This window comes from Durio zibethinus, chromosome 21 (assembly GCF_047325235.1).
Source record: "Durio zibethinus cultivar Kanyao isolate XHJ-2024 chromosome 21, ASM4732523v1, whole genome shotgun sequence".
Classification (NCBI taxonomy): domain Eukaryota; kingdom Viridiplantae; phylum Streptophyta; class Magnoliopsida; order Malvales; family Malvaceae; genus Durio; species Durio zibethinus.
In genome coordinates this window covers 2,965,806-2,990,659 of record NC_143182.1, presented here as the reverse complement: position 1 = coordinate 2,990,659, position 24,854 = coordinate 2,965,806, and the positions used below count along the sequence as shown (strand labels likewise).

Sequence of the window (24,854 nt, the reverse complement as noted above, 5' to 3'; positions counted from 1 at the left end):
GCAATCTCATCATTGTGGGAAATACGTAGGTCATCCATCCAGAGCATTAAATATGGTGATCAGAAGCAAATTAAAAAATCCGAGAGGTTGGCTCTTAACGGGTAGCTGGAAAAAGTATACCAAATTCACCTAGCCTTAACCCGCAGTTGATACTGTCTTCCAGTATCATTTTGACATCACATTTGTAGTCAAATCCAACTTCTTTTATTTTTGAGGAGCCCCAAAAGATTTCCCTCTTTAAGTTCTCCACAAACCTGAAACCAATCATTACTAAATTAATAAATCAAAGTATGAACAAAATCTGTGATTTTGGCTCCCAGGTTCAGTTGTAACCTGGTTCACGGCCTTAAGCTTAGGTAAAGGGTCATGGAAAGTTACTCATCAGGAATGTCGATATCTGGATAGGGTTTTCGACAATGAGACGCAATATCTGCAGAGCTCAAATATGCACAGAGAAATCTACCACTGATGGAGGGCTTCTCCAGACAAAACATGTGAGCATCGCAAACATCTTTAATGTGCAAAATTGGGACTTTTCCCAACAATTCCTCTAAAAACCTTAGCGTGTGATACCTCCTTTTGTTCTTTGTGGCTTGTGAAATGAGCACTCCCATGCTTTCAGGCATGCTCGACAGAAGTGTTTCCCCTCCCACTAGACCACAAACAAGGCTTACAACCTCTAGCTCTCCATCGTATCTCAACAATTCTTTCTCGGAAAGTGTTTTTGAGCAAGTTTATCCCTGCAATACAAATTCCCAATATTTTAACCTTGTGATTTTCTGATATATTTGCATCAGCAAGGAAGAAATCAGTTCAAATCTTTTACCACCAACAACTCGTTACTGTAAGGAACTGCTACATCTTGGAGAGTCCAACAGGATTTGTCCATCCAATCTTTGAAGCCCTTTCCAATTCCCTTTACAGGTGATGCAGCCGTCACAGAGGCTGTGTAAATGAGTCGCTTCACTGATCCTGATTTAACGCAAGACTCCATAATACTCTTCACTCCAGCCACAGCAGCCTCGGATGTGTTTTTGAACTGTATAATATTGTTTAATAGGTTAAAGGAAATTAAGAGGACCATTAATTAAGTCTTAAAGCTTTACTGATGATAAGTGATTATGCATGTTTCATGTTGTTAACAAAAAATAATTGAGCAAGGCGAGTTATGGTCATATTCATGCATGTCATCGTGTTAAAACTGGATAGAATTTTCTTATGCATGTATTATATACAACTCCACTGTTATGGATTGCAAAATGGCCTGTTTTCTTGAAAATTGTAGTATTAAATTCAAGCATTAATGAAGTGAACCAAAAATTGAGCTCTCTCTCATGATTTAACTCAAAAAATAGAGAAAAACAATTGCCCAAAACCTCCAACCAATCAATTGAATGCATAATATCAAATTGATTTCACCCTGAACTGTAATGGCTATGGTGAAGGAAAATTTAATGTTGTTCGTATCAGTCGAGAAGTACCTTCTTCCCCAGTGATCACTGCACTAAAAATTCTCGGTGCTCACTTCACTTAATTATTTCGCTTAACAGCCATTAAAGAAAGTACTGTGATGTGTAAGGAATTCAGGCAAGGAAGCATTTTTCTTATTGATTCCCTTGTTCTTTTAAAAGACCATTCAAGGGCTAAATTTGATTGAAAAATCCTTGACTTTTACCAATGAAAATGAAACAAAACCACTACACCATAAAGTCAAACCTGAGAATGAAAGGGTTGATGGAGCAAGGGGGTGGCCATATGGATCACATATTCACAACCTTCAATTGCATGTTTGAACGTACTGGGATTATACAAATCAGCTTCATACAGTCTTAATTTAATCTCCGCATTTGGGAGGCTCTTAAGAAGGCCAACCTTACTTGGATCTCCTGCAATATGCATGTCACAAAACAAATTAAACACGAGCAGAACAACCATTTCCGAAGACTTGACGTATAGAGGAGAGGAGTAGAATGAAAACAAACCCAGATTCCTTATCGTCGCAAGGACAATGTAACCCTTTTCTAGGAGTGTTTTGACAAGCCAAGAACCAAGGAAGCTTGCTCCTCTTGTAACGCAGACCTTAGTTTCCTTCTCCATTGAATGAGGATCTGAGGAAATTACAGTATGATTTATTATTATTATCATTATTGCATTGGTTTCTTTAGTGGGTTGTACTTGTCATCACTGCTCTTTTAAAATATGTTTCTTATTCTAGTAAAGTCTCGTGGAATGCAGACAGAAAGTGACCATTTTGGCTTCATCTGCGTCTGCACATCGTCGCATGTCTTGGTTTGTTTCCGCTGGCGAATTTTTTAGTTACTGATTTCAATGCGAATAAGTTATCTGCAAACCATAGGAAGGGCAATTAGGCTTTCATTTATCAAAGGGTCAAGCCTCCACGTGATGCAAAGTTAGAAGGCCAAGTAAAATGACAGCATGGCGGTCCTGCTGCATTGAGATTTAAGAGTGATTCTTTTTGTTGTTTTTTGCCATAGAGAGATTTTGCGACTAATTTTTATATAATCTTTATCTACTTTTTTCATTTCTTGAAATTATTTTGTTTAACGTTTCTATATAAGTAAGTGCACAGCGCTCATGGTGCAGAGGGTGATCAATTGATCATCCATACATGATAGACCATTGTCTGACCACATACTCTTTTGCTGAAAAATGCTATGACTCAATTTCCCACGAGATTTTAAAAACTGTTGGGAAGGTATTGGTTCAATTAATACTTTCAACATTTGTTCAGGAAAATGTATAATACCGAGTGGCAGCATTCCATGTAATTATTAGAAACAGAAATATTAGTCTTCAGACTTCAGAGGATGGACTTCTAAGGGATGGCAGTTGGAAGAGATGTCAGTTCAGGATATTGAAAATTCACCTAGCTTCAGATCACAGTTGATACTGTCCTCTAATATCGTTTCAGATCACAGTTGATACTGTCCTCTAATATCGTTTTGACATCATATTTGTACTCAAATCCAACTTGTTTCATCTTATTTGAAACACAAACTATTTCTTTCTCCGACTTCTCCACCAACCTATTATTTGAGAATGTAATACTTTTATTATTATCTTGGTTGACATAGATTTTTTGGTTACGTACGAGTTAAAATAAATATTAATATTCAGAATCAGGCAAACATAATCCATTTTCCACATAAACTAGGTTAAATTTACTACTACTTTATATAATAAAAGCACAATTGACCATCGAACGAGATTAACAAATGCAAACTTAATTGGCAACTTTTATCGAAGATATACAGATCCAGTGACAGAGGTGTGGAGGGGAAGCAAGACAATAGAGATGTTTAAAGTAAAGGTCCAAATCCAATTATAGCTCATGTATTCTGCGTAAATACGTTGCGAAATCAATTACTACTGAAGATCACCTGTTCTCCTTGCACACTTGATGGAATCATCTATTATCATCTTTAAGTCACATTTATATTCAAAACCCTTTTCAATGAGCCTGGTCGAGCCCCACTTGATATCTCTTGTTGGGCCAACCAAATACCTGAAACCCATAATTCCATTGCCTCAATTAGAACATATTATACCATGCAGGAGAACTAGTTAATTAAGAAGCCTTGGAGGCAATTGGAGGCAATTTTGTAATTGTTAAACAAAAATCTGTGCAATCCGAAAATCCAGTGAGTTAATGGTCTAATCATGGATGAATAGCTCGGGTACTTACTCTTGTTTGACATGAAATTCTGGGTAATATAGTTGATAGCATCTAGCAATTTCAGCTGCCGAAACATAAGAGCTAGCACATAAAAATCTACCACTGATTGGAGGATTCTCCATGCAGAAAATATGAGCTTCGCAAACATCATCGATGTGTACGATCGGAAGTTTCCCTACCGTTTCTTCCACAAATCTCAAAGCCTGGTAACACCACGTTTGATTTGTAAGCTGTGAAATGAGTGTAGCCACACTTGTAGGGGTATAAGATAAAACAGTATCTCCTCCCACAATGCCACAAGCTAGGCTTACCACCTCCAATCCACCATCCCTTGCATTAGTCCCATAGCTCAAAAGTTCTTTCTCCGCCACTGTCTTTGATTCTGTGTAATCCTACTAAAAAAAAAAAAATTTCCGATTAGGAATAGTTTGAAGCAAATAACATTACCCCAAGGGAGAACCAGCCAAACATACTGTTATTTAGTTCTATTAATTTCTCTAATTTATTTCTTTTAACAAATTAAGCAAATTTAAATGAAAATATATTTATTAATAGTAGAAAGTTATTTAAATAAAGTTTAATTATAAATAATTATTTTTTGCTCATTTAATTGGAATTTTCATTTTGAAAGAACGAAGCCTAAAAGAATTTCTTTGGAACTTGCCTTTAAGAAGTCGTCAGAGTAAGCAAATGAAAGACCAAGGGGCGTCCAACAAGTGTCATCCATGGAGTCCTTGAAACCATTCCCATCATCTTTCATTGGGGATGCAGAACAAACAGAGCCAGTGTAGATTAATCGTCTAACAGTACCTGATTTTATACAAGACATTGCAATGCTATTTATTGCAGAAACTGCAGCCTCAGTTGTGTTCTTAAACTGTTCATATATGTATATGAAAAAAAAGAAAATCAGACTGTTAGAACTTTCATGGCATTGGCTAGCAAGACAGTATGACAAGGTTTAAAGTGGATAATCCAGAGAGAAAAACCTGAAAACCATCAACGTGCTGGAAGGGAGTTGCAACATGTAAAACAAACGCACAACCATGAATCGCTTGCTCAAACTCATTTGGATTGTACATATCAGCTTGAAACAAAACTAATCTTGTGTTTGCATGAGGAAAGCTTTTCAGGAGTTCAACCTTTGACAGATCTCCTGTCACAACAAATAACAATTCCTCATGGAAAATTGCATTAGAAATACCATCAAACGCGTTGACACAAATTGGACAGAGATAGTGTACGTACCCAAATTTCTCAACGTGGCGTGCACAGTATATCCTTTCTCTAATAGCTTCTTGACCAGTGAAGAGCCAATGAAACCAGCGGCTCCTGTAACACATACCCTACAGTTAGCCTTCTCCATTACTGCAAAATTCACTAACAATTTGGGAAGCCTAATGTGTGTGTCTATATATATTTAATTACGTTACATATTTTTTCTTTTACAATATCTTCATAATTATATCAGAATTAGCAAGTAACCACTTTAAAAAAGTTCGTTTTTTCCTAAAAAAAACTCAATTGCAAGTCTCAAGCTCGTCATTTCTTCTAGTTTCATAAAAAATATCTATATACATTACAACTACAGCTAGTCTTGGAAATGTTCTGGAACTTGTCACTTTCATAGTTTGATGACTAGGAAATGTAGCCCTCAACCTCACGTGGCTCGTAATGGACGACTCTATTTTACCAATTAACCAGGGTATCATTTTTATTTTCTACGAATTAGAGCCAAAGACAAAAGACAAAAGACAAAACAATGACATCTCTCAGTCTCATGTTTCGGTTTCATTCTAGCACCTTTGGTTGTTTAATCGAATGGAATGGATTGCGTAATTGCGGTATAATACCTCTTGGGACACGCAACAGCATGGGCTAGAAACTGGGTCTCCAAAAGTTACACGGGGCCTGCCCGCTGGTGCTCCATAACCTCTGGCAATGGGGCTGGATTGGGCCAATGTTGTATCCAGAGAATTCTTAATTAAGCAGATAATTTAAACGGGCCAGACATAGGTTTTCGCTTCCATAAATTAGGCCCTACTACAAAAAGTGGGTTTAACGAAGTTTCCATACGAAGGTTCGTACTTCCAAAGGAGAGAAAAAGACAAACCCAAAGCCTGACATTCGTAAACCCAAAAGAAAAATGTAGCGGAGAAAATGTCGAAATGAAAGCTAGTTGTACCATCCACATCTGCTTCACTGAGTGGAGATTTTGAAAGCAACGAAAACTTGAAAGGACAAATCATTGATGACCAATAAGTACAAGAAAGAAAAATATTTGCGTTAAAGTAATAAGATGAAACAATTATACACAACTTTTCACCTTCAGAGGTGTTGACAATTATACCCATTCTAATGGATAGATTACCTAACAAAAAAAAATCTAAATTGAAGGGCTGAGAAATAAAATTTTGATGCATAAATATCTTCTAGATGGAAATGATGACAAGATCCTTTTAGCTCTCGAATCATTCTACTTTTGACGGCTCTATAAACAATGATTACAGTAACTTTTCTTTCCCAGTTTGTTGAACTTTCTCTTTTACGAGTTCTTGAGTGAAAGTTTGAAAGGTGCGAGAGAGAGGAGTACTTGAAATGTAAAGAAATTAAAGGAATTTATTAGATATGATTTTATAATTTATAAGAACTTAGTACAAATTATAAATATGAAGTTTAATATAATTAGTTTATATAAAAAATATTTAATATATTTATAATTTTTTATTTATTTTTATATTAAAATTTCGTTCGAAAAAAAGATATAAAAAATGCCGTTCACCTAATCTCACCTCATCATTGTAGATAAAAAAAAAAATTTGCAGCAATGTGTTGAGTTAATTTTGGGAAAGAAAAGAGTCAATGACCATGAATCAATGGTGCCAAACTATTTCATCGTATATAAAACGGATATAGAAAAGGAAATCGATAGATTATATATCTTGGTTGGAGTTAGTAGAATGGAATGGTGATGAGTCACAATCACCATATACGTAAAAAAAATATAGAAATTGAGAATTACCCAATGATGCTAAAGGCCTAATGAATTTGGCACTAATTGTCTTTTTTTTTTTTAATTAACTTTAGGATAGATCACCATATACGTAAGAGGTTGAATTGTGCTCTTCAGTCTTCTGATCCCTTGGTTTGCCCTATTTAACTTGGATTGTTAAACTAATAAGCAGAAACCCGGCCGATACCAGTTCGGGGTTTTGACAATTATTGTTGGATCGTAGATATGTCTGAGGTCAATCCTAGAAAATTCTGGTAGTTCTCCAATACGTTTCATTGTTCATTGATCAAGCAAATATTTCTAAACACAACAACTACCACAACAATATTGTAAATCAGTGTCTGTTAAGAGTTTGTTTTCTGTTTCTTCTTATCATTCTTTGTTCTGCCTTTAGCTTCATACTAGACGAACGGTGAAAAAGTCGTCTCTGCCGCCTAGTCTACTTCTACCCTATTGCCTATGAACGATACAGTGATTCCTCTCCATCTATCATGCATTCCAACAAAGACAATTTAATAAGGACACATAAATTAATCACAGCCACAAGCATAAGAAGCCATAATATTGTTAAATTCGTTTGTTCGAGAGCCTAGAAGTTTCAATATTGATAGATGAGAGTTGAAAGATCACTTGATAACGTAATTTGGTGAGACGAATTGAATTTTTTAAAATTTAATTATAAAATAGCTATTTCGATTACTTAAAAAAACTATAAATTGCTTACTTAAATCTTGATCCATCTCAAAAATAGTTTATATAATTTTTGTATAACATTGAATTCAGCCCAAAAAATGGCAGAGGATGAAAGCTTTGTCTTTCCCTCTCACACTTGTTTTGACCAAGAAAACATTATCCCAACATCCACAAACACAGTTTTGTACAGAATCCTAAATTACAAGCTCGATCGTGGATGACACGTCGCTGTTGAAGAACCAAATGACGCTAAGCTTAGGTAAGCATCTCTTAGATAGCACATCCCAACTTTGTCCACTCGTCATTATTTGAATAAATGAGTTTCGTGGTTGTTTCTTTTTAAACTTAATTAAACTTGACTTTGCTCCTTATTAAACCATTTTATTTTAAATCAACAAGTAATTTATTTGAAAGTGAATAGCCTTATCTCCATTCCCCCTTTTTTCCACCTTCGTGGATCTAATTAAATTATTACTACTAAATTGATGTTGTAACTAATTGCTTTATGGAAGGGAAATATTGGAGGAGTGATTTTGTATCCGAAATTTTGAAGGTTCACAGTGGGGTAATTTTGGATTGGATGAGATGAAGAAAAAAAATCCCACATTGACCACATCGTACTAAGTAGATTATCAAAAATCAAAGTATGAGGTCAGAAATCATGTTTTTCATCTAGACAAACGGGTATAGAAAAAATGTTACCAGAAGTCCTTTTCAGTCTGTCTCCATTTTTTTTGAAGAGTATATGCCGAGTATGTTGTCCAATAAAAAGACTGCCCCAAACGTGTATCATTTGACAGTTTCAAAGTTCAAATGTTTATCAATCTTTCTTTTTTCCTTTAGTTATTTCTCTGAATTGAGTAAGATCGTGTTAATAGGAATGTTGGGGTGGCAAAAACTGATGAAAGTAAAAAAAAATAAAAAATCGAGTGTTGCAGAACTTAGTTGATCATGCTTCCAGAAGAGAAATGAATTGTCTGTAAATCAACTGTATAATGGATGAGGAAGATAATAATTGATATGTATTTGAGACATTACGGTAACCACCTACCTTATTTGTTTCCCCGTTCTTTGGCAATAACTTTTTCTTTTCATTTCGCTTTCCACAGTTGCCATACATATCAATGGACCGGATTTATCTTCATGTCAATGCCAGCCACCTACTTTCAATCAATGCCTAGTGTGTACATCACTAAAATGTGAAATAACAAGTTTTCTTTGGTCGTTGGGTCCACCCCTCTAGCATGATTGAATGCTCTTATGCACTTCAATGCAATACTATACTGTGGCCGCACCAATCTCATCTACTTCATAAAAAAAGCAACAAAGGTAAAGGAACGGAAGAAAGAACTTTAACTAGAAACTCCCAAGAAAGCAAACTAATTACTCTCTGTATATCAGCCACTTCTAGCAGTCAACCACATATGCTAACTGTTGTTACAACCAGATCGCCTAGAACATATACAGGAAAATGGTAAAAGAAATGTAGAACATAAAGTTTAAATTATACTAATTTTCTAGATGCCTGTCTGATTCCTCCACTTAGTAACAACCTCAGAGAGTGCCTTGGTGGAAGACCCATTTTCACCAAGTACCTTTGCGGTAGCTTCTTTCAGGTCTTTCATTCTATTTCGAACACCTTTCCCTTCTTCACCTTCCATTAGACCCTTAACAGCCTTTGCAATCTCGTCTCTGCAAACCAAGCCGTTTTCATTGGGTTTTGGTCTCAATGCAACTTTAATATCCTCAGTTAGCATCACGGCATTCATTTTTTGCTCAGCGTAAAGTGGCCATGCGATTAAAGGCACCCCATTAACAACACTTTCAAGAGTTGAATTCCATCCACAGTGGGTCAAAAACCCTCCTGTAGAACCGTGGCTCAGCACTTGAGCCTGTGGTGCCCACGATGGCACCACTAGACCCCTTCCTTTGGTCCTCTCCAAAAAGCCCTTCGGTAGAAAATCAAAAGGGTCCTTCTGACTCCCTACACTGAAAAATGTGGCGTTAGCAACCTTATCATTTGGGCTTCTCACAACCCACAAAAATCGTTGCTCACTCATTTCCAATCCCAGAGCCAACTCATTTATTTGGTCATAAGACAGGGTCCCACCGCTCCCAAACGAGACATACAAAACCGACCCATGTGGCTGATCATCCAGCCACTTCAGACAATCCGACCCATCAGCTTTACTACTCGGATCAACGTTAACAAGTGGACCAACCGGGTAAACCGGTGGCTTACCGGATTCTTTTTCCTGCAAAGCTTTTATTGCTCCTGCTTCCAAGTCCGCGAAACTGTTCACGATAATTCCTTCAGCCAATCTATACCTCTTTGTATGATGAAGAAGCCACTTGTAAGCATCGTTTTTCCTGTCTTGAACTGGGTCCAGCAATTCTTTCCCGTGAATTGGTATGCAACCTGGTATTGTCACCGGTTCTGGCAGGTCCCTGTACTCACATGAAACCATTTGATCAAGCTTTGGCAGGTGAAAAAACAGAGACAAGGCCATGGCTGTTGAAGGGAAAAATATGTACGGCGAGACGTTAAATTCTCTAGCAACATCAAATGCGTCAGTCCCAAAAAGATCAACCACCAAAGCAACAAGTTTGGTCTTTGCAACCAGCGACTTCAAAGCTTCCCGAAGGAAAGAAACGGAGCGAGCCACCGTTAAAGAAATCAGCGTTTCAATTTTTGAATCCTCAGGGAAGTCACTCAAGTCAACACGAGGAAGAAAAACAGAATCTATCGAACTTGGAAGAGAATCAAGTGTTGATTTTTGAGCTTTAGTTGGTGAATCATCGGTTGGGATAACAAAGGTGACAGTGAGGTTGTATTGGTGGACGAGTCGCTTGGCGAACTCAACGAGGGGAATGAGGTGACCCATCCCAGGGCTTGGCACAATGGCTATATGGGGTGTTTGCGCTTTTTCCATGGCAACGAAAACTAAAACAAACTACTCTTTCTTGCCCCTTTTTCTTTCTTGTTTTTCTCCTTTCTCGTCGAGCTTTAGGTATGGAGGAAAATGAAGAACAAAGCAGAGGTTTATATAGAAGGTTGGGTTAACATTATTTTGCGTATTATAAAGCAGGGGAATTAAGACGATTTGTTTGTTTATTTTGATGGTAAAATAATACATGGCTGATTAAGAATACGTACTCAATTTCTCTTAATGTGGGGAATTGCTGATGAAATGGGGAAAAGAATTTCTGGAGGAAAAAGATATCCACCTATCTAATTACTTGTGGGGTTGATGATGTCAGTTCGACGTAAGGCTTATGTTATGTAATACTTTTTCTTTGCCTTTTATTTCGTATTTGGATTTGAATGATTTAAAATGCTATTCAGAATTTAATGGTAATAATTTAGCTGATATTTAAAGAAAAAAAATATAGTTAACATGTTGTCTTTTATTAAATTCATTTAATAAAGATAAACATAATTAAAAAAAAGTGTAATATGCCTCAATTTTATTTATAAAATTAAAGAATTAAATTGTTAATATATTAAAAACGAACTCACCCAAATTTATTTTTATTCATAAAGGACCTTGTTATGGTGAGATGCGCAGCTTTTAACTCAAATCATTATGGGATAGACTGAACCAGGCCGCCCCATTTGTAAACAGTTAACTCAAATCATTATTGTATTTTTTTCCTCTTATGGATTTAATCTCATATTCAGGCTTCTTTATGTCCTCGCTGCCCCTACTTCATCCATATTCATGCATTTACCGAAAGCTGACATACAGTATAAATCCCAGAAAAAATTAAAAAAAATTTGTACAAAAAAAATGAAATAAAAACAGTGATTTTGATTAACAAAATGAAGAGGCAGCTTAGTAACTGTTGTTCCACTCTTCAAAATGAAGATCCCAAATTGTAATTCAACTTCTACTGATCCAACTAGTAATTTTGATTAACATAAAAAACTATATGGACAATTAGACATGAATCCTGGAAAAAAAATACTAGTCAATTGTTTTAGACTCCTCGGACCCAACATTAAAAGGAGTGGTCCTGAAATTTATTGCTAATTAAGCTGATGATTTGAGAAAAAAGAACTACTCTTAATACATGTTTGTAAGTGGTCTGTATTCATTCATTTGCCAAATACTACAAAATGTTAATTATTTTCAGTTCCTCTCTAGGGATGTCTCACAAATTGATAAATCACATGAATTAACTAAATAAAATTTTAGGTTTTATGTATATAAAATCAAAATTTTAATTTTAATTTATTTATTCATTTGACAATTTTCCAATCGTGTATTTGAATGGTTAAAATATTAAAAAAAATTAAACTTTATCATTTTATTTCAATGAATTTTTATAATTTTATTTTATTTAAATAATTTTTTTATTTTTTCAATTGAACTTTTATTTCAAACAAAAAATTAATTTATATTTAAAATTTATTTAGGTATAAATTAAAAATTAAAAACCTATTTAAATATAATTTAAAATTTAAAATTTTATTTAAATACAAAATAAATAAAAAAAATGTGTTCAAGTACAATAAAAATTATAAAAATTTATCTAAATAAAATAATAAAACTCATGATTTTTTTAATTATTTTAACCTATCTAAATTATTTCCCCTTTTTCCTGTTCAATAATTGTTTTCCTTTTGTTCATTTATGAATTATGACAGGCATTGGGTTAGCTTTTTTCTGATTTGTCCATGATTTATATGCAAGTGGGCTCAATCCTTTCCCCTATCATAGCCACTGTCGCCAAACATTCCAGAAAAGTACATACAAGAAGAAATGTTCTCAACTTACACCATACCACAAAAAGAAATTAAATTAAATTTATTTGTTTTCTTATTATTCAATTAATTAATTTTAAATAAAAATAATAATTATTATAAAACTTATCACTTGCAATAACGTTGATTAATGAGTGCATGTAATAATAGGATATTGCCATTCTATTAGAAAATAATCCTTTTTGTCGTGAAGTTCATGTCTTTCACATAAAAACCATTGCAGCTTGACGGTGATATCGAAAACAAATGACAAGAGAAAAGAATCCTTATAATTGGACAATATTGTTGTATGTTTCCTCAATTTTATCGGGACCATCGGTGTCTAGTTACCTAGTTCGATAATAACGTAGGAAATACAAGTTTAATTAAATTTGGGTCATCTTATCACAAATTATCAAATCAATCTTACTATAGGAATATTCCTGTAATATTTCTTAATCTTCTTGGCCCATGTAAGATTTTTTATTTTAAGTTAAAAAACGTTAATGATTTATACGTGCAAATTATTTGTTCAACTTACCTAATCGTAGGAAGAAAAAAGAATTGACAGGTTAAGGGCCGGATCTAGCTTAAGGTAGGGTGATTATATATGATCACCCTAAACATTTAAAAAAAAAAAAATTGAAACAAAAAATCTTAGACACCTTAACAATTTTCGCTTAAACATATATATTTTTTTATAAAATTAGTAAAATTGTTGACTTTTTTTTTAATTATTATTTAATTATATATATTGAGAATGATATATTTGATAATATTAATAATGACGAATTATGTCTATTGTTCAAACTGTAAAATTCATCATGAATAATTATAATAATATAATAATATATATTTTTGATAATTTTATATATATTATAAGTAGACATCTTCGAAAAAATCTTATATCCACCACTATAAACTAAATTATATTATATACTGCACAAGTTAATATTTTGTACCTGTAAAATATTCAATTTTTTTTTATAATTACGTATGTACAATGTCGAAACAAATGCCAGAAAATTAAAAAAAAAATAAAAAAGATTGTATATATGTCATTTTTATTTTATTTTATTATCGTCATCATATTATTTAATATGTAAAAAGGTAATAGGTGATAAGTTTCGAGAATACAATGACTCAATTATTAATTGTATTTTGTATCGATGAAATTAATTTTTTATATATTTATTGGCATATAAAAATTTATTAAATTTTTATAAAGAATTTCTATATCAAACGTTATAAAAAAGTTTGAGAATTATTTGGAGAACGAGGGAACGATCACTGTGACTGTTTCTTCTTTTTTTTTTTTTTTCAAATAAACGAGAAGAGTTATAATTTAACGACAATAACATAGCTATTTATACAAACATAACTATTTAAACACAAGTAAATAATTAATTAATTAATTGTCGTTTAATTAAAAAATTAAACTTAAAAATAAAAAAGATAATTTATTATTTAATTAATTGCAAGTGTCAATTGCCAATGTATCCAGTGTCATTTATACTAATTAATTATCACGTGTCTATGGCTTAAAAAATATATATAAAACTAAAAAATTTTATAATAATGTAAATTGATCAATTCTCGAATAATAATATATATTAAATATATTAATTATTTCATTAATTTAAAACCAACTAAAATTTTGAAAATCCAATTCTATGACCCAATCTTGTATTTTGTCCACTTTAATGATTTTGCCTAATTATATATAACTTTCACTATTCTTTATTTCTCCTTCATTCTTGACTAAAATATTAAAAAATCCTAAACTATTTCACTTTTTTAAAATTAATCCTTATATTTTTATTATAACTAATTAATTTTTTTATTTTTATTTGTATTTAAATAAACTTTTATTTTAAATAAAAATAATTTTTGTTAAAGGGTTTATTTAAGTATAAATTAAATATTAAGGGTGTTTTTGGATATAAATAAGAGATTAAAGTCATATATGGTATATAAAATAATAAACAATATAAGATAATAATTATTTTATATTATGTTTGATTTGTATCTAAAGAGCAAGTTAAGATTATAAAAAAGATTAATCATACTATTAACATAAAATGATTCAATAATTCTCAAGTAGAGAATATTATTTTTAATATATGAAATTAAATTTATACGTCTTATTATTCTCTTAAAAATTATATCAATAATTTAAATTGTATAAATTTTAAAAAATGATATTTTTTACTAATAAATAAAATTATCATATCTTAATCATTACACACGTCAAAAATAATATAAAATGATATTATTTAATCTAATTTCATTATATTATCTAATTTTATTCATAATTTTATACACCAAACATGCCATAAATGACTTATTTGAATGTAAATTACAGTTCAAAAGCTTATTTGAGTAAAAAAAAAAAGAATTTATCTAAATAAAATATAAAATTTTAAAATATTTTTTATATTTTTACCTTTATTTTTTTCAATGTGAAATTAGTTCCCACACTCGTTTTGAAAATATTCAACATAACCAAAGGAATTGATGAAATTAATACAAATTAAATAATTCAATTATAAAATTTAAATTTAAATTTTACCGCCGACGGTTCAATTCAATATAAATCTTCATTGAAGTACGTCATATACCTCGATCCTAAAATACAAGTCTTTTATATATATTTTCAATAATGACGTTTCAACATATAATACATGACTAGGATATTATAATGTTGTTCTAGAAAAAAAGATATTACAGTTATTTAATTATATTATAATAATTTGAAAACGCATAATTAATGAAGCTTTGATTATATTAATTGAGTTTCAATTTATAACCTGTAATTCAAAGAATCTAGAAGTAGAGCGTGCATTAATTTTATTTTATGTTTTCTCCTAAAGTATTGGTTAATTATTATCTATCATACGTACGTTAAAGATATTTTTAAAATGACTAAATGAGTACTATTAAATCCAATTTCATGCAGTAGCAATCAAATATGACGATATACTGATGACAAGATGATGCAAAAATATGGTATTATCTGCCCAATTATTAATTGCTGATGATAATGACGCCAAACATGATTCTTTAATTAATTTCACTTTCATTAATTTGTAATTAGTTAGCTAATAAAATAAGTATAATTCTTTGAAAAAAGAACAAATAGAAAAGTACTTGATAAAGTAATATAGCTACTTTTCTTTTTTTGGATTTTAATATAATTTTTTACCATTAAAATAATTAGATTTTTGGATGCTTTGATTCCAGCCACTTGTTCTGGTTCTAGAAGAGCGTGAGAATGACGCACGTGTGATGGAGGATGTTCAAACTTTGATATTTCTCATTTTTTTAACGTCAACAATGGAGATGGCTGCCGCAGGCTGTAGAAATTGAAACAAAAACGGTCAACAGAGTGACAACACTCTGTCGTTTTCCCACTACCAAGCAACGAAGAAGAATATACTATTTGTTATTTTTTTATTTGGGAAAAAATTTTTCAAAAACGTACACTTTCATTAGAAGAATGCATTTCCAATCTATTCATTTCGATTTAATTTAAATTATAACTGAAATTTATTATTTAAATAAAAATTTTAAATCTGAGTATTAAAATCCATATAATTGACCGCTTAAATTACTTGTAATTTTTTTATTTAAAAAATCAATATTTCAATTTTGATACATTGTTAGAATCCCTACTTGTAAGTTATTATTTACATATTAGTAACTCTCTAATGTACTCATTGTAACCGTTGACAGGAAAATTAATTTTTGTAATTTCGACATATAAATTATATAAATTGACATGTCAATAGATAATTTGATAAAGTAAACTATAATAAAGGATAACAAGAGTTTATATTCGTTTCAATTTTGATTCGATTTTTTAATAAATTTATTTAATTTTGTTTTTATTTGACATCAAGTTATTATTTTGGGTATTTAATTTTAATTAAACACGTATAAATATGATTTGCATTAGACTCAATAAATTTATTAACATGTTCATAAAAATATTAAATAAATAAATAATAAATTATATATTTTATATATTCAAGTTGGAACGAAATAATCATAAACTTGTCTTCAATAATTTTTATTTTTATATGAAAACTCACCCCAAGTAAAAAATATCTTTATCGAATTGAAATATATCTAATTGCATCGAATACAAATATTTTATTATTTTTTAATAGAAAAATGATAAAAACTAAAATGGGGAAAAATGTTTTGTATATCTCTAAGTGTTCAGATGAAAGCATTCTTCAAATGATTTAATTCCCTCCAGAATGAAATTGAAATTTTTTATGTGCCCAAAGTGAAAAACATTTAGGAAGATATGCATACCTCTTTAAAAACAAGAGTTGACCGAAGGAATAAGTCAACCAACACACACCAAACTCCAATTGTATCATGTTAAATATTTGAGGACACTTGGTTTAATTTGTGGCTGAATCCTATTGGATGAGTAAAATTACTTGAAAAAGATTAAACATTTATGTTCAATTAACTAACTGATTAGACAATGGCCGAAAAAGAAAACACAACTGTTTAGACTTGGAGAGTTTTTTTTTTTTTTTTCGTTATTCTGTCCCAATAATACTCTTGGTTATGTCATTATTACATCATATATTGATTGGTCTAATTAATCTCCAATGGACTCGTTCCAAATTTCCAATGTCTCAATAAGTTGTCATGTAATATTTGGCTTTAGCCTGACCGATTATGCCTTATATATCAAGATGATAAGCATAAGTCAGAAACCCAATTCAAAGCAATTTGATTTGCTATGTTATTATGCCTTATACTATAAAAATAATTCTTTGTGTGAAAATAATGTGAAGTCGAGATAAGATAGACATGCAAAGACGATTGAAAAAGGCAACTCCAGTCTTAGTAACCTTGGGATTCTTCCACTCCAGCTCCAATTTAGAGAGCATCTAGAGTCTAGAGTGCTCTTCGGTCAATCGGTGTCCACTTCAATGTTGCAATGTTAGATGGTAGAGTTAAAATTAATAATCAACAATATGCTTGACAATCTCTTTTAGGGGCCATCATTAGCTCATTTTCATTAGCTTTTGGAGTCAATGCGCCACATTTATTCTGTTTCAATTTAACATTGCTTCATTTATGTTTTTAATGCTCTGGGAATAAAGAATAAAGACGCATTTGTTTGAAGGTTCGCCATCATCGATATGCTTGATTTCAAGGACAGAGTTCCATCCAAAGTGGGGTAGTCATCCAGAGGCCGCTGAGACAGGTTAAGGGATCTTGATTTTTAGCCAGAAGATAGCAGCATCAGACATGTCTTCTTTTTTGGGCCAGTTGCAGCATTAGATATCTTAATTTGTCCCTTCAGGGAGTTTTTCGAGTGAGCTCCAATAACCAGATTGGATCAGATGGGTATCTTTATTCATAAGAAACGGTATCATTTTCCAACCTGAGGTCTAACGGTAAATTTTCGTAAAATTTATTGGGTTAAAAGTTTTCAATCCAATCACACACAGCAGAAATAAAATCAAATAATAAATCAAACATACAAGAGACAATAATTTAACGTTGTTCGATCCAACTGACTTACATCCACGGATGAAAAACAAGATCCACTAGTCGTATAAAATTATAAACTTACATCAAATCAATCCTTGTGTACCCTTTCAACATAATCAAAAACATACCCATATGCTCTCATACATCATACCTATGTGGACCCTCTCAATCTCTTCTAGTCCACTCACAAACAAATATACACACCCATAAAACGTAGAGCCCCAATACTCCTATGGGGTGTCTATCCCATAAAGCCCTACAACTCTCTTACATTTTTTTTTCATACCTAACCCTGTAAAGACTGACTTATTTATAACCATACAAACTTGCCCATTAAAAATCCTTCTCCTCTTAGAATTCTTTTCCTGTAAGTCAAATTTACCTATTAAAAATCCCTTTCCTTTTAGAATTATTCTTTTGCAAGTCAAACTTACTTATTAAAAATCTTGTTTTTCTTATAATTCTTCTTTTGCAAGTCATCTTGTCAATCAAGCAATATTTGACAAATCTCAAACAAATCTCTAATAAATCTCAAACAAATCTCTTATGAGATTTGAGTCAATATTTTCAACAAAATTAAAGTTTGATTCTCAACATTTACAATTTTTCTTTTCTCAATTATCTCTTGACTTATTTGTGTAAAAAAAAACGATATCATTATCAAGCATTTCTTCACAGCGATAATGGCGCACAACTTATATTCAACGCGCGCACGATAACAAGTCGCCAATCTTTTCTTGAGAATAATTGAATGGAATAAACAAAGACCTGGCAATGTTTTATTTTTTCCAAAAAAAAAAAAAAAGAAGAGACATTTGGAGATTAGGAAATTTTTTGGCACTAGCTTTTCAACCGGCCAGGATTGGAAAAGTTGAGAGGTTGAATTTGTTGAACCACAAACCCTTCCTGACGCATGCTGATGCTTTGAATAACTTTCCTCAAGTAATTGAACTCATGCATGTTCATGGAGAAAGAAAAAGGATGGCAGATTTACCTGCCAGGAAAAGTGTAACCGTGCAATTCGCTTATCTGTTTGTTTAATAAAGCTCATTGTTCACACGATATTTCATCATTGGAATAAAATAGCACATTTTTACTACAATGAAACAAAGATCAAAATAGGCAAAACAAAGCAATTCCTTATAATCAAGGAATTCGGATAGATATAAAATTAGGAAGGAGGAAAAATGGGAATCAGAAAACAACTTTGAATTCATATGCTCTTCTGTTTCTACCATTTGAGCAGTAACTGAGAGAGTGATTTAGTCTTCGGCTCACCTTTACTCGCAGCCTTGGCAGCAGCGTCCGTACAGTTCTTGCTCATTTCTTGACGAATTATCATCCATTTTTCTCCCTTCATAAAACATTTACGACCTTTACTATTTCTTCTCGTTCCACAAGGCCAGTTAAGAAAACCGCATTCATTCTTTGCTCTGCATTTAGCGGCCAAGAAATCATTGGTACGCCGTTCGCAATGCTCTCAAGAATCGGGTTTCATCCACAATGGGTTTGGAACCCACCCGTCGAGCCTCGGCCTAGAATCTCTATTTGTGGAGCCCAAGATGCAACACTAGACCCTTTGCTTTGGTCCTATCCAGAAACCCTTCTGGCAAAAAGCCCAAAGATTCAGTGTTGCTTTGTGAACTAAATAAGAGCCCATAGAAGATTATTCATATGGGGTTCTTACAACCCACAAGAATCTTTGCTTACTGATTTCTAAGCCCAAGGCTAATTCAGTGGGTTGAACAAAAGCGGGAGTTGCCACCTCTGCCAAACGAAACAAACAACACAGAACTGCTCGGCTGATCGTCTAACCTTTTTAAGACATCGAGATTCGTCAATCCCACCACTTGAACATACGGGTGGTTTTATTGGGTTCCTCCAGCTGCAAAGCGTCGGTAATTCCTGGTTCCAACTGTCAAGTCTGTGAAGCTATTCAATATCGTACCCTCAGCCGAACTGTATCGCTTTGCCTGGTTAAGCACCCACTTGTATGAATCTTTGCTTCGATCTTACAGCGGGAAAATCTCTACTGTGAATAGGGATGGAACCTGTGAAGAAAATGGCATCAACTGATATTAGACAAGTCCGACATATATACACATTTTTATACGTAAATTGTACATATATACATTATTTTCTTCAATTTAATTTTTATGTTGTCAAATGTTTATATATATATATAAAATAAATGTTATTATGGATATATATGATATTTTCCTTTTATTAATATTCTTATTTACAGGAAAATAAAAAAAAGTTGTTTTTTCTGTTTTCCTTTTTACTTTTCAAAGCTTATGATTGGGCTACGAAACAATGGGCTGAGCCCAAATTAACCCAATTGCATGGAACCCAAGAAAGCCTTAGGTTGGGCCAATTGAGAACTGCCCATCTGGCCTGTTCTCTCTAAAGGCCACCGAGGCGGCGGCGGTGTTGAATTACTGAAAATTTGGAGATCTAAAGGGAAAAAGCTCAAACTCATTGAAAAACGACGGGAAAGATGATTTACCGGAAATGGAGTTTGCTAACCGGCCCTGTCGTAATCCTCGGCGGAATCGTGGGAGCAACCGTTGCCGCTCACCTCCTCTTCGTTGACGTAATTTCTTTTGCCCTTTCCCTTCTGTGTCTAAGCCCTAGTTTCACATCTGAATTGCAGATTAGAAATAAATTTTCTTTTTTTTTTTTTCTTTAATTCAATAAATATAGTACTCATTATGAAGTTTATTTGGTTTCCCAAACATAAAGTTTCAAAATTTAATCTATCGAAACAACTGCCGATTATACCATTAGAATATATATATATATATATATATATATATATATTTATTTATATATGAGGATCAGATTTTTGAATATCCTGTTATTCTACTTTTTTTTTTCTTTTAAATTGAAATAGATGTAGCTTTATAATTTTAGGAACATGGAGATTTAAATGATGTTTGTAGCTATTTTATAGATTATAGAAAATCTGGATTCACTGTTCCAAGTTGCTTCATTAGACTCAAATTGAAGTTTATTTTGTATATGAACTTTGAATTAAAGTTGAATTGAATGAAAAATTAAAATGAAGAGATTGGGAGAAAGAAAATGTAAACAAGAAATTGACATTGGAAAAATGAGAAAGGATCGTATTTAGGTGAATATGATGTGTTTTTCCTCATTGTTTGTCAAGGTCTTTTCGTGTGGATTATATTAAAATAGAAAAGCATTTGAATTCATGTAAGGGGTGTCGCTCTGTCTATCATCCTTCAAAAGTTTTGAACATTTGCAGGATCCATATCTTAAACCTAAGAAGAAGTTGACGTATACGCCACCATCAACCAAGTAGGAAGAAGTTGATAGCTGCTTGTTGGTTTTGGCATTAGTTTTTTATGACCTCTCTTGAGCAGCCAAGTGCCCAAGTTGCTGTTTGAAACATGAGTTATTTGTTGAATAATATCAAATACTGTTGTTGTGTAATTTGGTTATCTTCTCTTTTTTCTCTCTTTTAATAATAATTTGGTTATCTACAATGTTCTTAAATATTGCAAATCCACATGATAAAGCCGGTTTCAGCTACCGGAACGATATTTCGTCCCTCTTTTTGGTTTGTTGTTTTGATTATATTTCTTGACATGAGTTTTAGTTATATCTTTGAATGGAATCAAGGCTGTCAGGCCTTGTGTTTTGAACATGAAACATCAAACCTGTTTAGGCTCAAGCTATACAAAGTTTAATACTAATCTGTGTTGCCTAAGAATTCTCTTCGGAATAAGATAAAGATATTTCAAAGTAATCACCTCTGGCCTCCTAGATGTTCAGGATGCCATGATCCCCTTTCACCCCTTCTCAAGGAAAAAAAAAAATCCCCATCATTCAATATAATCAAAGAATTGAACAACCTAGTATCTCAAATCCACCCCAAAAAATGGATAATTATTAATGTGTTCCTCTATTTATAATCTCCATTAGTAAATCATTCCAAGAGTCTATGGGCCCAGGTAAGCACCAGTGCAAACAATCATTCTGTACTTTGGCATTCTTATCCTTTGCAAATGTCTCGAACTGCCGATAAGGTCCGGGGTGCCCATCAGGCCTCAGCAGAGACAGGCGAGTGGTATCTAGCAATTTCAAGATCACCCCATTTTCAGCTCGTATAGAAGCAGCCTTCTCAAATTCTTCCAACTCAATGTCCCGCATCACAGCGTCTACATCTTTCATATCAACCTCACCTTCCTTAAATGGTGCTGTTCTATTACAGGTCCCGCCGCTGAACCATTCTCCATTCTCAAAGTGGTCTGGAGTTGTGGTTCTAAGGAAAATAAAAGCTTTGCGACCATAGTTCAACGTAAAGTTTAGCACTGATTTCAGTGCCTTGCGATAAGCGTAATCAAAACCTAGTTCTGTTAAGTTCTTTCCTGGGCAGTAATGGCAACCTGCCACGGTATTATTCTCATGATATATTGCAGTTTTAAGAAACCACTTTCCACCACCGATAACAGCATAATCAAAGTTTCTGTACTGTTTAGTCCATGTTTCATCAAGTTTATCGAGGTGAAGCTGAATTTCCGATGAAGAAACCCCATTAATATCTTCAAAAATATCAGCTTTCAACAGGAATGGGGTCCAAACCACTGAGAGGGTGAAGTTGTGGGAGGGAAAGTGCCATCTTTTGGATCTGTACTCCTCGTCGTGATAGACCTCGACAGCTTGTTCCACCTGTGGGACATAAGTTGATCACTTATACCATATGAGAATATAATGCCTTCGAACAGGACACAACACAAACATTTACACACAGTTATGAGTTAACATATCAGGCTATGGTGGGTCCTTTTGTCATAACTGTATAGAATGTGCGGAGTGTATGTATAGGTACTACTGTAGGTCAGACGTTGGGTTTGGATTGGAAACTAATTAAATTTAGTCCCACCGTAAATTAGATCATAGCTGGGTACCCAATGCATTGCACAATTTCATTTGTGCGTTTATGAACACTTACTATGCTCTTTCCAATTTGGTTTAAACTAGTAAATCAAACAGATCTGTAACATGGCAAGAATTTGGCTAACATACTTAAACTGCCTGTTTTAAACACTAATAACCTTTTGTTATGTAGATATCATGAAAATTTTAACTTGCTCTGAAAGTAAGGACAGAATGAACCTGAAGCTGATTGTTTCAGCGTTAGCAAATGAGAAATTTTACATCATCATCAATCTTAAGCTCCCAAAAACATTTAAAAATTGGACAAGCAATTAAAACCCTTCACTTCCATGGTAGGTGAACCAGCTATGAAAGAGACTTAAAAATGTATGCCTAACTACCAAAGCAAAGCTGTCATCCACTAGTAATTGAGACTATCCCATCAACCTAAAAGGGAATTAAGATAGGAGACCCACAGCACAGGCGAGTATGTCTTTGGATCCTTATTATGGCCAAAAACTCTCATCCAGCAATTAGGACTCTACCCCGCAATATTTATATATATATATATATATATATATATATATGGAAGTTTGCATAATGGCACATGGATTGTAGTGTTCCCGCAAATATAGCTAGAAAAAGCAGTCAAACTTTAAGGACACCATGTTAACTATAAGGAACTGTTATTGACCATCACAAAAAATCAATCATTTTGCAGCCTGCTTAGTGAAAGTTAAATGTAGTTAGCAATGTACCTGAGAGAGAATGCAAAGCAACGATTGTACATGGTTACGGGAGATGGAATCACCAATAAAGGCCCAGGATTTGTTCCTCATGAAATCAAGAAATTTCTCTGGATCGAATCTGGGTAATTCACAATCCCGGGGATTCCACCGCCAGTAAAGGTAGCCTGAATCGGGTCTCCCATTTCTCATACAGTTCTGGTGATCTTCAATTGCATGGCAACTTGCATTTGTGTAAGCTAGAGCTGATGGATCTGGTACCCAATCCCCCGTGAACAGATCACATTCAGCTGCAACTTCTTTTTTGAATTACACAAAATTAGGACTAATTTCTAAAGCAAATAGACATATGAATGATTAGACATTGCTGGAGATAGAAGCAAGCAAAGAATAAAGCAATAGCAAAATCCAAGTAATCATATATAGCACATAGCACAATGTCTCAACCTGCCAAATATAATATGTTTTTTCCTAGAAGACAAAGGTTTTGGCTATTTATTGTGCAACACAAATTGCTAGAGATCTACATCTTGTTTACTTGATTGGAAAAACTAGAATGGCAAGAACAAATTTCAATCACACAATACTTTTGAACCCAAAAAAGTCAGTTTATTTCTTGAATGAAATTTTAAACAAGGTGGGCTCAATCCATTGAACGAAATTTAAAAGAAAATGGACAGAAATCAGTATGAAGATTACAAACCAATGGCCGTCTTTTCACCTGCTTTTTATATTTCCCAACAGCCAGTATATCACATAGCAGTAGAAAATCTTATTTTTGAAAATTGAAAACTAGAACAATAAAAGCACACTAGCACACTGATCTCAAACAAAAGAGAACTTAAAAGATTTACTAAAATCTCACGTCTTAATCTATATTCATTCAAACTTTATCAATATCTGACCAAGGAATCAACCACGTATAGACAGAAAGGAAGGAAAACTCAGAGAGGCTAGACAGGAATAAACAATTCTGTTCTTCACATTGATTTGCAAGTCTCATTAAAAGATAAGCCAAAAAATGGAAGACAATATCTTACCATTTGGAAAAGGTCGGCTGTCATTTGCCAACAAATCACCAGAACTGGGAACTTGAACAGGTAAAGAAGAAGAAGTAGACAGAGAAGGGGACTCGGTTACGGTATCAGTCTCTACAACAGGAGATGATGAAGAAAACTTGATAGAATCGGAGAAAAAGAGACGAAAAGCAAGACCCAGTAACAGAAAAGAGACTGCAACTTTTACAAAGACATGATGGCGTTTGTGTAGTGATGAGGGGTTCCAACCTATCCTCATTTCCTTCAACATTTTGGGGTTTGTCACAGTTACCAAGAAAGTCTCCTTGATGTCCGTAGAGAGAGAGAGAGAGAGAATGGAAAGATAAAGCTGGGACTGAAACTAGTTTTACCAACCACCCAAAGGTGTTTTAAGATGGAAGTTTTAAGTTGAGTTTGATTAAAGTGGTTAGGACAAGTTCACTACAAGGGACGTGTCTTTTCTATAAGGTTTGAGAATTGAGAATGGTGT

At 33.1% G+C, this 24,854-nt stretch overlaps 3 protein-coding genes, 2 long non-coding RNA genes and 1 pseudogene across 8 annotated transcripts; 1 reads left to right on the top strand and 5 right to left on the bottom strand.

Moving 5' to 3' along the window:
- Positions 1-29: 29 nt before the first annotated feature.
- On the bottom strand, positions 30-2,246 carry LOC111305961 (NADPH HC-toxin reductase 1-like; annotated as a pseudogene).
- Positions 2,247-2,830: 584 nt separating this feature from the next.
- On the bottom strand, positions 2,831-5,273 carry LOC111305960 (NADPH HC-toxin reductase 1-like). 2 transcript variants are annotated; one of them, XM_089750522.1, is made up of 5 exons: positions 4,946-5,265; positions 4,687-4,853; positions 4,362-4,574; positions 3,707-4,089; positions 2,831-3,526 (listed from the first exon to the last, which is right to left on the bottom strand). In XM_089750522.1, the coding sequence occupies exons 1-5, from the start codon at positions 5,061-5,063 to the stop codon at positions 3,388-3,390; spliced, it is 1,020 nt and encodes a 339-aa protein (XP_089606648.1). In that variant the 5' UTR covers positions 5,064-5,265; the 3' UTR covers positions 2,831-3,387. The 2 variants fall into 2 exon arrangements, with proteins under 2 accessions (XP_089606648.1, XP_089606649.1); XM_089750523.1 differs by lacking the exon at positions 2,831-3,526 and having other exon boundaries at positions 3,703-4,089; positions 4,946-5,273.
- Positions 5,274-8,774: 3,501 nt separating this feature from the next.
- On the bottom strand, positions 8,775-10,539 carry LOC111304821 (hydroquinone glucosyltransferase-like). Its single transcript, XM_022901784.2, has one exon. The coding sequence runs from the start codon at positions 10,334-10,336 to the stop codon at positions 8,921-8,923; it is 1,416 nt and encodes a 471-aa protein (XP_022757519.2). The 5' UTR covers positions 10,337-10,539; the 3' UTR covers positions 8,775-8,920.
- Positions 10,540-18,748: 8,209 nt separating this feature from the next.
- LOC149512771 (uncharacterized) lies at positions 18,749-19,727 on the bottom strand. The gene is made up of 2 exons (XR_016331703.1): positions 19,387-19,727; positions 18,749-19,282 (listed from the first exon to the last, which is right to left on the bottom strand). It is a non-coding gene; the product is annotated as an uncharacterized LOC149512771 (long non-coding RNA).
- Positions 19,728-20,132: 405 nt separating this feature from the next.
- LOC111304820 (uncharacterized) lies at positions 20,133-21,188 on the top strand. Its single transcript, XR_002691891.2, has 2 exons — positions 20,133-20,272; positions 20,948-21,188. It is a non-coding gene; the product is annotated as an uncharacterized LOC111304820 (long non-coding RNA).
- Positions 21,189-21,415: 227 nt separating this feature from the next.
- On the bottom strand, positions 21,416-24,768 carry LOC111304819 (protein trichome birefringence-like 25). Of its 3 annotated transcripts, none has more exons than XM_022901782.2 (3): positions 24,368-24,768; positions 23,340-23,623; positions 21,416-22,374 (listed from the first exon to the last, which is right to left on the bottom strand). In XM_022901782.2, exons 1-3 carry the CDS (start codon positions 24,633-24,635, stop codon positions 21,595-21,597), a joined length of 1,332 nt encoding a protein of 443 aa, XP_022757517.2. In that variant the 5' UTR covers positions 24,636-24,768; the 3' UTR covers positions 21,416-21,594. The 3 variants fall into 3 exon arrangements, with proteins under 3 accessions (XP_022757517.2, XP_022757518.2, XP_022757516.2); XM_022901783.2 differs by having other exon boundaries at positions 23,340-23,617; XM_022901781.2 differs by having other exon boundaries at positions 23,340-23,626; positions 24,368-24,767.
- Between the last annotated feature and the right edge of the window lie 86 nt (positions 24,769-24,854).

What these genes read in the sequence shown, in the direction of transcription:
- LOC111305960 (XM_089750522.1), bottom strand. Translation starts at nt 5,063, where the DNA reads ATGGAGAAGGCTAACTGTAGGGTATGTGTTACAGGAGCCGCTGGTTTC. An exon ending in CGCCACGTTGAGAAATTTGG is followed by an intron (nt 4,854 to 4,945) that starts GTACGTACACTA and finishes TTGTTGTGACAG; the next exon opens with GAGATCTGTCAAAGGTTGAA. An exon ending in GAATTTCATGTCAAACAAGA is followed by an intron (nt 3,527 to 3,706) that starts GTAAGTACCCGA and finishes TATGGGTTTCAG; the next exon opens with GTATTTGGTTGGCCCAACAA.
- LOC111304821 (XM_022901784.2), bottom strand. Translation starts at nt 10,336, where the DNA reads ATGGAAAAAGCGCAAACACCCCATATAGCCATTGTGCCAAGCCCTGGG.
- LOC111304819 (XM_022901781.2), bottom strand. Translation starts at nt 24,635, where the DNA reads ATGTTGAAGGAAATGAGGATAGGTTGGAACCCCTCATCACTACACAAA. An exon ending in CAGCCGACCTTTTCCAAATG is followed by an intron (nt 23,627 to 24,367) that starts GTAAGATATTGT and finishes AATTCAAAAAAG; the next exon opens with AAGTTGCAGCTGAATGTGAT. An exon ending in TGCTTTGCATTCTCTCTCAG is followed by an intron (nt 22,375 to 23,339) that starts GTACATTGCTAA and finishes TATGTCCCACAG; the next exon opens with GTGGAACAAGCTGTCGAGGT.